The sequence below is a fragment of the Octopus bimaculoides genome, chromosome 13 (assembly GCF_046866305.1).
Source record: "Octopus bimaculoides isolate indiv1 chromosome 13, ASM4686630v1, whole genome shotgun sequence".
Taxonomy (NCBI): Eukaryota; Metazoa; Mollusca; class Cephalopoda; order Octopoda; family Octopodidae; genus Octopus; species Octopus bimaculoides.
In genome coordinates this window covers 19,933,292-19,945,010 of record NC_142940.1, presented here as the reverse complement: position 1 = coordinate 19,945,010, position 11,719 = coordinate 19,933,292, and the positions used below count along the sequence as shown (strand labels likewise).

Genomic DNA, 11,719 nt, shown 5'->3' with positions numbered 1-11,719 from the left:
AGAGAAAGAAAGATAGGGAAGAGGAGAGAGGGAATGTATGGGGAGATGAGGGAAACAACGAAAGAAGGGAGGGAAAAGAGCGGTAAAGGTTTAGAGAGTAGCCTTCACTCAAACTGGCAAACTATAATCTGAGACAGAGAGAGAGAGAGAGAGAGTGAGGGAGGGGAGAGAGTGAGTTACATGAAGAAAAAGACAAAACTGAGATAAAGAAGGGAGTGAAAAGTGTCTCGAAGAGCGACAGCGGCAGCAGTACCACCACTGCCAACAGCAGCAGCAGCAGCAGCAGAAAAGCTTACTAGGTTTGCCAGTCGGTGACCGGAGAGTGATCGGGATGAACAGCCGAGTGTCAATGGAGGCTTTTCTCCTTCTTTTGTTTTGCAGCCAAGGTAAAGTGGAAAACGAGTATTTCTCAACCTTATTGGGTAAAAAAACACACACACAAACACATGCACACACAAACGCACACACACACACACACACACACACACACACACACACACACAAAAACACTCGGTCACACACAGACACACACTCGCATACGGCGACACACACACACGCACATACATACATACATACACACATGATTGCAAATATACGCACACAAGCCTACACTCGTATCCATTCGGACAAAAAAAGAATCCATATAGAAAACACACACATTACACGGACATATGCACACAAACGGACCTTAGGGGCGAACGTATAGGTTCATACATACAGACACACTCGCGCGCGCACATACACACATATACATACATACGCATGTACATACACACACAGCCACCCTTCATGAAAATATAATTACAAACACGTGTACACACATGCATACACACACATTAACTGTTTTTTCAGTCGTTCTTATTGTTTTGCCCCAGGTCAAGATCGATCCAGTCGATCTATGATCAAGTGCGTTCCAGTCGTGACCGTCTAGTATTTTAGAAATCTGAAAGACTACCTTATCTGATGTATCTATTTCTAAGCTATTCCTGTAGGGTGTAATTCGAGGGATATTTGGCTGCTATTATTAGCAAGTCGATCGATCGTGTAGAGGCTCCCCCCGTTGGCTCATCGTAGAATAAGTTTAGTTACTATGTAAAACGTTATTTATTCGGGAGATTCATGTCCAACATGTGTCTACAAGTTCAAAAACAAAAATTTAGTTGAGGTTATGGAATATATTTTTAATCACACTGCAGACTGTTTTTAGTTAAGTCGATGAGATGAAGTATAATTATCATACAAGGAAATAAATTTTTATGCAGTGCGAAAGAAGACAAAACTAACGTTTCAGTAAGAACCCTTCGTCAGAGGGAACTGAAAGTATCTGCTGGTTGCTTTCTGATAGTTTTTTTTTTGTTTTCGAACCTACAACAGACTAACAATCTGTCCTCCACTCACCACCACCACCACCAGCACCACCACCACCACCACCACCACACATATCCATTCATACACAGTCTGATCAGAATAGGGATTGCTATCCCTATCCCGATCATTCTTGCTATCCACAAGAACGAGTTCTGCGATGTGGAACGATTCTTTCAGCATATTTCTCTCACTGTTCTTTGACGCAACGCAGTCGCCATTTTGTCTGCCGAGATTACGAAATATTTGCATGATTCGCTGTAATATATTTCTCAGTATACTTCCTGCTTTTTTATTTTCTTTCATTTTTATCATTTTATATGCCATATTAATAAAAAAAAATATTGATTAGGAGTCCTGTCTGTTTATCCTGTAACTGTGTGAACTTTTTTTGCATTACTATTTATCAACGGAAACCGTCACTATATGTCTCGATGTTTGCTGTTTTATTTTGTATTATCAAAAACATGTAAACGAATCCTTATACGTGTTAAGACATCTTTCGATTGCTTTTGTTCCTCCACATATTACGCTTAACTGGGTAGCAAAATATGTTTTGTTTAATCGGTAACTTCGATAAGTTCATTTGTCGTGAACTGTAGCCATCGTTTCAAACCCTGCCCCATGTCTGAAGATAAGAAAGAAAGATAGAAAAGTTGATATTATCAATTAGTATGGATGCGATATTAGATTTTATATTCCTCACAACAAACAAAATTATCCGACTCTAGTTTAAACTCTTGCCGAAAGCAAGCAAAAATTTCCAACTCTGCTATGCATTCTTGCCGATGCAATAATTACTCAGAGGAAAGTTCAGCTTTTTATTAAAGAATTATTTTTTGATCGCTTAGTCAGAAGAAAGCGTGCTACTCTTGGCCCTAGGGGTTGGTGGGAAGCAGGAGGCCACTTTCAATTCCAAACTCTGGTCCAGATGTTTGCAACAAAATAGACTCCGCTAATGACAGCCACAGATCAAGAATGGATTGCGCGTATGGAGATCTGGAATTGTCCAATCGCCAGAACCCCTCTCTCAGCCTTACTGACGCGGTCCAAATGAGTGTTGATCAGTATTTTTGGCACCAATTTGGCGGTAGACGGAATAGCATAGAGTCGACCTTAAAGCAAAATTAGCATGACATTGTATAACAAAACTGTTTATCCGAAGGGTTTCCTCATAGTTTCTCTTGATTAAATTTTACTCACAAGTTAGGGATCAATCCGAGTTAATAGCAAAAGACATTTGCCTAATATGATTTTCTGCCCAGAGAGATCACGAACCTGCGACATAATATTTGCAAAGCGATATTCATAACCCTTCGGCTATGTCTGCTCCCATTGCAAGGTTATATAATATTTAACGTAAGTCCTATGATTTTAGCATGCAGCTTATATGTCATGGTGTTGTACTTCATTACATTCGTTGCTGTACAGCTTATTTGTGGCAAGCTGGGCATCTGAACCAACTCGGCTCACTAAAGACGTGGTGGTCTTATGCTGTTATAAGTTTAAGAAAGATCTCATTAAAATTGTATAACACGTCGTGTTACACCATTTTTACATGGAAGCATTCAGTAAATAAGATTTCCGCTAACCAGGCTTAGTTAGAATGTGTTCATTTAAGGTTTTGTTGTTGCTTAGCTTCTGATCAACACTGATGGTCGAACAGACCATTGATCATAGACATTTAAGCGGAGAACATCTGTAATTACGTAACAGTCGTGACGATGCAAACAGTATAGTTTGATGAAAACCGCCATGTTTTTTCGGCTAAACGTGAAATGGCTGAGTTGATGATATTGACGCTCGAGTGCCTTGACTACAGGCGTTTTATTATGTGTTAGGGCAGTATACTTAGTATTCTATTATCACAGGTCATTTAAAATGTTGGTAATGGGTAACAGGTAATCTGGAAATGCTACCTGAGCTGGTGGCCCGGCATCCAAGTGGAAAATTTATCTCTTATGCCCTTAGTGCCAGAAAATTAAAGTTAAGCGCCAGTTCATTAATTTACCTAGGGTTTAAGGGGCATTGAGATAACTCTACTCAATAACTGTGAAGGAATGTGGGTTTGTGTCATTTTCAAAGTCTTTAGTAACATAAATGAAAACTCATCCACAAATAAGGACTGGTACACAAATCACCTCTAACTGGGGAACCTTTTTTTTAGCTACACCCAGCCATGCTATCTTAATTTTTTCTAAATCTAATTAACAAACTTTTTCATTTTATCGGCTTGCTGAATCGTATACCAGACGTAATAGCTATGCCATTCGAATATGAATACTTGAACACTTGTTCGTGTTATTTAAAGAAGTGAATTGTATGGCAGTATAACACTTATTTACAGTTAGGTGGTCTGAGCTATTGAGTATTAAGAAACCCATATCTAGCGACCAGCCACTCAATTACAATACTGTGCAACTCTAAACTAAAAAACGTAAAAAGGAAGGAAAATTCGTTCTTTATTCCCAAGAATGAAATCAATCGATTTAATAACATTTCTTTCTCGTTTTCCTATTATCGAGAAATGTCTAATACATTGGAAAGCCGTTAATCCACTACAGATTATTATTAGGTGAAAATTTAAGCACATGGCAATTTTCGATTTTCGTTTGAAGCCATTTTTGTTTAACTTATGTGCTTTAAATAAGTAGGAGAAGTAAATTTCCGACAAGCTCTTTTGCCGTCCAGCTTCCAACATTGCATATTTTACTTTCTGTAACATTATTGAGTTATAGAAGCACAGCACTCATTACATTTTTGTAGCCTCTGAAGCTGGGGGTGGGGGTGGGGACCCGAAATTTATCTTCAGACTGGAGACTTAACTCTACTAAAGACAACTCAAAACCGATTGATGGTCTTAAACAGCAGAAACCGTAATTCCAAATTTCTTCCAGTGTTTTCAGTAACCCATTGAAACCAACAAAATATTGCTCTAATACAGGAAAAGGTTGTGGAATAACATGGACCACAAGTCGAAATACACTGTGCTATTTAAGTATTGCCCCTTGCATTTTATATTCTAATCCCGCCAGTTCAGGATTTTCCTTTTCGCCTTCCATATAAGAATTTATATATAGTTGTGATATTATATTTGAGTCTCTAAAGCGACGTGCTGGCAGAAACGTTAGCCCGCCAGCGAAATGCATAGCGGTATTTTGCATGTCTTTACGTTCTGAGTTCAAATTCCGCCGAGGTCAACTTTGCCTTTCATCCTTTTCGGGTCGATAAATTAAGTAGCAGTTACGCACTGGGTCTATGTAATCGACTTAACCCCTTTGTTTGTTCCCTCTATTTTTTAGCCCCTTGTGGGCAATAAAGAAATAAGAAACGTTAGCACGCCGGGCGAAATGCTTAGCGGTATTTCGTCTGTCTTTACTTTCTGAGTCCAAATTCCGCCGAAGTCGACTTTGTCTTTCGTCCTTTCGGGGTCGATAAATTAAGTACCAGTTGCGTACTGGGGTCAATCTAATCGACTGGGCCCCTCCCCCAAAATTTTAGGCCTTGTACCTTGAGTAGAAAAGTATATTTGAGTCTCTAGGTTATTTTCTGTTTAATTAGCATCTTGTCGGGATGTCGCTGGCAGAATCGTTAGTACATCGGACAAAAATGCCTGACAGTAATTTTCCGACACATTATGATCTGAGTTCAAATTCCGCCGAGGTTGACTTTGCCTTTCATCCTTTCGAGATCGATAAAATAAGTACCCGTTGAGAACTGAGGTCAGTGTAATCGATTATCCCGCCCTAAAATTGCTGGCCTTGTGCCAACATTTGAAACTATTGATTGAATACATACACATACACACAAACACATACGCCAACCCTCATATGTTGTGTTATCTATAATTTGCTAATAAATACCAGCTCAATAATTATATAACAAACTTACAGTCAAAGGTGTTTCAGTTGTGGCCACTCAAGTTTTCTTTTTCGGACATAGTGTATCTAGGACTACATTACACAGTGTGTTCTCCCTGTTGTATTTTAGGCAGTATATTGTGGGAGATGTTGCCTATCATATCTAGTAGGTCGGGCGTTTGCATAGAGGCTCACACATTGCTTGGCGTTGGATGATAGTTTCGTTAAAACAACTGACAGAAATGCCATGAGATATTTAGTGATGTCTCTCTACGTCCGAGTTCAAAGTTGCTCTGTCATAAATTCCGGGGCAATTTAGTAAAAGTATATTCAAATACTCAGCGGTAGACGGAATAAACTGATTCCTTGAACGAAATTTATGGCTTTGTGTCTATGTTAACTTTTGTTATTTTGTTGTTTAGCTCATAATCCTGACTAAACAGACTCATGATGAAAGATTATTCACGGCTATTCCAGCCGTGAATAGCCATATAGCGAGCTGGCAATAAAGTGGCAAGCCGGCAGAGACGTTAGCACGCCGGCCGAAATGCTTAGCAGTATTTCGTCTGTCTTTATGTTCTGAGTTAAAATTCCACCGAGGTTGACTTTGCCTTTCATCCTTTCGGGATCGATAAATTAAGTAGCAGTTACGTACTGGGTCGATCTAATCGACTGGCCCCCACCCGCAAAATTTCGGGATTTGCGCCTAGAGTAGAAAAGCCATATTTTATTCAAATACAGCGTGTCTTGGACCAAATTGCTACGATCGATAGAGTACCGGACCAAATGCCTTAAAGTGAGCGTCCAGGTTTTTTAACATTTTGCGTTCAAATATGCAGCGGTTAACTTTACGGTTAATCGTTCTAGAGTCAGGTCGATAAAGTAAAATACCAATCCAGAGTCATAGATGAATCGATTTATTAGAGCTTCCAATAAAATGTTTAGTGGCGTTTGTTCCATCTCTTTATTTTCTTACTGGCCAGGCTGGCGAACTTCTTATGTAACTGACAAGTTAATGTCTTGTAAAAAGACAACAGAAAACCACTTTTGCATTCTTCCAAGAAAATCTGAAAAAAACCCTCACTTTTGTATTCTTTTAAGAAAACCTAAAAATCATTCTTTCAAATGATGTTTCAAGGAAGAATATAGTAGTACGATACGTAATAGGTGGCTCCTTTCTTTATGGTTTTTTTTTTAAAGAAAATATTTAGTATCACTGGCGGGAGACTGTCCTACAGCAAGCTATTACTTATGGGAGTGTTTTAACTGAGTACTAAAACTAACAAAACTCTTGCGTATTTTATGATATGAGGAATTAATGGTATATACTAATGGTATATGTTGATATGTTAATGACGTTTTAATGATTCTTATCAGAAATATAATTACGTCTCCATATCGACTCAATATAATGGCTGCTATGACGATGTTTATGCATGCTGCGATAAATGGTCATTTCAAATTTTCGATTCTCACATAGCTTTTGCTGATGATAATTTTCATAAAGGGCAACAAAACATCATTAATGTGGTTCAGGTCTGCATATACTTCCTTCTCCGCCAAGCCAGCACTCACACACCCTACCACCATACATATGTACATACATACATACATACATACATACATACATACATGTTGCTGACGTCATTAGAATTTATAAACACGAACGAGAAAACATGAACTAATTCTTTTTTGGCATAACGCATCTCGAAGCACATAAACCTATAAATGACAGCGTTTAGATATTGAGCAGTGGAGGCGCAATGGCATAGTGGTTAGGTCAGCGGACTCGCGGTCATAGGATCGCGGTTTCGATTCCCAGACCGGCGGGCGTTGTGAGTGTTTATTGAGCGAAAATACCTAAAGCCCCACGAGGCTCCGGCAGGGGATGGTGGCGAACCCTGCTGTGCTCTTTCACTACAACTTTCTCTCACTCTTACTTCCTGTTTCTGTTGTGCCTGTAATTTAAAGGGCCAGCCTTGTTACACTGTGTAACGCTGAATATCCCCGAGAACTACGTTAAGGGTACACGTGTCTGTGGAATGCTCAGCCACTTGCACGTTAATTTCACGAGCAGGCTGTTCCATTGATCGGACCAACTGGAACCCTCGACGTCGTAAGCGACGAAGTGCCAACAACAAATATTGAGCTAAATCCCCTTTTGGATAGAAAAACTCGAAGGCTACACGTGGACACGATTTCACACCTGTAGATACATACACACACACACAGATACGTACACAATAAATATTAGTAAAGCGTAAGGCGGCGAGTATGTAGAATCATTAGCACGCCGGGCAATAAGTTTAGCGGCATTTCGTCTGCCTTTATGTTCCGAGTTCAAATTCCGCCGAGGTCGACTTTGCTTTTCATCCTTTCGGCGTCAACAGCATAAGTATCAGTAGAGCACTGGGGTCGATGTAATCGACTTAGACCCCTCCCCGAACTTGCTGGCCTTGTGCCAAAATTTAAAACCTATATTTGTAAAGAAAACCGCTCCCCCTAAGACACGTGTTCGAGGACTCTCATTCTTGAGAAATTTGATGGAAACTGTAATAATCTTCATGACGCTAAAGCTTTAGACTGTCTCGCACGCAAATTTCTTGTTAAAACTTCTCATTTATGAGCTCCCTTTGTGACACGCATCTTGGATCGGTGTTAGTCTGTCGCATAGCTTTCTGTCGGCCTGTGCTGAGACATTCATCTTTGACTTATCATCAGTTCTGGTATAACATAGGGTTCGGTTTTGTTCAGTTCTCTCTTCTTCCGGTACATCAATGGCGTAATCCCATTTTTTCTATCAAGGATTAAATCTCATACCTTAAATTTCCTTTTAAACTACCGTACCCGAGCATCACTCTCATTTAATCGAGACAGTCTCTAAGCTCAGAAATCTCATATGTATGTATGTATGTATGCGTGTGTGTGTGTGTGTGTGTTAGTATGTGTGTATATACACACACATATATATATGTATATATATATATAAGCATAGGCACGGTTGTGTGGCAAGAAGCTTGCTTCCCAATCACATTGTTCTGAGTTCATTTCCACCGCATGTCACCTTAGGCAAGTGTCTTCTACTATAGAAGCGGGCAAACCAAAGCCTTGTGAGTATATTTGATAAACGGAAACTGAAAGAAGCCCGTCTGCTAGATATCCTTTAAATTTGAAATCTTAATTGTTGATATAACATGGTATGTCATAAGTGTCAGTATATTGTCTTTATTGCCATTTTGGTGATAAAATAAACAGATTAATCAACGGAATACAGTGTCTGCAAGTTGATGAGTACCTCATATTCCCCTCCATTTTCTTATTGCTATATATATATATATATATATATTAAATACATGTGTTTGTGTGTGCATTTGTTACTGTGCTTGTTCCCCCACTAACGCATGACAACTGGTACGGATGTGTTTATGTCTCCATAACTTAGCACGTTGGCGAAAAAGACCGATAGAATAAGTACTAGGATATTTTAAAAAATGAGTTCTGGGTGTCGATTTGTTCGACTAAAGGTAACGCTCCAGCATAGCCGGAGTCAAATGAAGTAAAAGATAAACACCCTTTTTTTCTCTCCTTGTTTCTCTTCTTGTTTCTTTCTGTGTTCCTTTCTGTGGAAGAGCGTAGGCTCGAAACGTTAAAGACTTTTTCAATTCCCGAGCGTTATACTAATACATCTGTTTGTTTTCTGCACCACCTGTCTTCGTATTCTTTTTTTTTTTGTGAATTCTCCCTATATATATATATATATATATATATATATATATATATATATATATATATATATATATATATATATACGTGTGTGTGTATCTATATACCCATATAAATATCACCCATCCATACATATATATATATATATATATATATATATATATATATATATATATATATATATATATATATATATATATATACTATGTATTTTGAGGAGTGTGTGTGTGTGTGTGCTCGTGTGTGCGTGTGAGCACAGGCGGGCGTATGTGCACGTCTGTGAGAGACATATTCACATACTCTTTGAGGTCAAGCTGTAATAGTAGTTGAGATGCGACCTGTAAAGGTCAAGCGTTCGTCTAGCGTGAAGGTGAATCTAATCTATATGAAAATTAGTTAACTTCTTACATCGATTGATTTTCGCTTTATATAGTCTTTTGTTGTGTTTAATGACATTTCTGTATTAAAGTTGTTTCACTTTGGAGTCTTTGCAACTTATTATATATACCATAGTGTCTCACAGAAGCAAGATTTAACACCTGTTCGGCATTTATGAATACTCTAATTATGTTCATGTTACAAAATTGAACAAATATAAACGCCTTCTTTAATTACATTTATCACCATGGAAATTAATTATATAGTTTTTTTTTCGCTGCTATGAGTAATCTGTCATCAGACTGCATCTTGTTGCTATTTTTTATTGTAGCAGTTTCATTTCATCAGTATTATTCATACCAATGGGAAAGGTATAGACGTTACGGTTTCCTTGTATTATTACCTTCATTTAAGGCGGCGAGCTGGCCGAATCGTTTGCATGTCGGACAAAATGCTTTGTGGCATTCCTTCTAGCACTTTGTGTTCTGAGTTCAAATTCCGCCGATATCAACTTTGCCTTTTATCCTTTCTGGGTTTATAAAATAAGGATTATTTGAGCACTAGGATCGATGTAATCGCTTAGCTCCCTTCTCCCAAATTTCGGGCATTGCACCAATAATAAGAATTACTGTAAGGAAGCGATCTGGCAGAATCGTTAGCATACTGGAGAAAATGCTTAGCGACGTTTTTTCCAGCTTTACGTTCTGAGTTCAAATTCTGCCGAGGTCTTCTATGCCTTTTCATCGTCTTTGGATTGATGAAATGAGTATCAGTTGAAGGACTTGGGTGAATGTAATCGACTATCACTATCTCCTAAGGGTTCTGTCCTTGTGCCAAAATTGGAAATAAATATTACCCTTATTTGAAACAGCATTTCCCACGTTTTTACCATCATGGTGACCCATTCTGGAAATTCAATAATCTTTTGTAACCCTTGTAATATTTTGAAAAATAAAATGTTACGTTAGAATTGTATTGAGCTTCAGAATTGTATTGAACTAATACTTATTTTTACTTTGGGAAATAATCCTTAGTTTTCGTTTACTGTAAATCATTCCTACTGTGTGTTGTATATTTTCTCAGTTGAAGTTGCTGAGACGTCTTGTGAACGTCTTGTGAATGTCTATGGAAACGTTCATATCAATGTGCACATACGCACACGTGCGCGAGCACACACACACACACACACACACACACACACACACACACACACACACACACAAACGCAAACACAGACACAGACACTCATTATGTGTGTGTGTGTATGTGGGCGAATGGCCTCGCGACCATGAGATCGTGGTTTCATTTCCGGGATCGGATGAGGCGTTGTATTCTTGGACAAATCACTTCATCTCAAATTTCTCTGCGGTCACTTTCATACCTCACGTCTACCACACGTCAGGTGTCAAACTGACATGTTTTCTCTTTATACTTTATAACTTCTTTAACGTGTATTCAATCATATCGTTAGCCCCGAAATCGAAAGAAGACGTCACCGAAGCAATGTTAAATATATTTTGCATTAGTTTGTCCTGAACAAAGTCTCTCTAAATGGCTATTTAACTTTTACAATCTTGCCCTTGTAATGCGGAAACTGTTCAGCTTTAACGAGGAACCTATTCAGAGGCGATGTGGAAGCTGTTTACTGGACATAAAATCATGAGATTACAAACAGCTTGTTGTCATCAAACATGAGTTTGATTTGTTTTGTTGTTGTTGAAGATGTATATCATAGCTCTAATTTAAGAAGCCTAACAGACAAATGTGCATTTTAAATGTTTGAATTCTTATTTCTTTATTGCCCACAAGGGGCTACACACAGAGAGGACAAACAAAGACAAACGAACGGATTAAATCGATTGTATCGACCCCAGTGCGTAACTGGTACTTATTTAATCGACCCCGAAAAGATGAAAGGCAAAGTCGACCTCGGCGGAATTTGAACTCAGAATGTAGCGGCAGACGAAATACCGATGAACATTTCGCCCGGCGTGCTAACGTTTCTGCCAGCTCGCCGCCTTAAATGTTTAAAAACTAAGCTCATTTTTGGAGTGATGATATGCAGCTAATCATGCATATTTAAAAGTCGCTGAATCATTCAGTTTAATGTGCGGAGAGGGATATATCTTGAGACTTTTCAAAAGATATTGGTTAATAAGTCACCTAATAAATTTGATACATGACAGACATGTTTCAAGGTGTGTCAAAATTGCACTGAAACCTGATTTCTTTTTTTTTTTTTTTAGTTACAATGAGTAAAACAAAATTGTCGAAACCCTTGTGCTGTGTTAAAGAAGGTAAAATTCTATTACTTCAATAACATAGTACGAAGCAGAAATAGGTTGTTTACCCTAAAGAGTTTTTGTACTCAAGTTTCAAGAGGAATGTTTATT

At 38.4% G+C, this 11,719-nt stretch overlaps 1 protein-coding gene across 1 annotated transcript in view; it reads left to right on the top strand.

Moving 5' to 3' along the window:
- The first annotated feature begins 306 nt into the window (after positions 1–306).
- The window catches only part of LOC106880352 (protein mesh), a 90,600-nt gene continuing 79,187 nt past the window's right edge, over positions 307–11,719 (top strand). Inside the window, exon 1 of the mRNA XM_089361557.1 lies at positions 307–386. Within this exon, the coding sequence (XP_089217683.1) occupies positions 332–386 (55 nt within the window). The 5' untranslated portion in view covers positions 307–331. The remainder of the gene's footprint in view (positions 387–11,719) is intronic.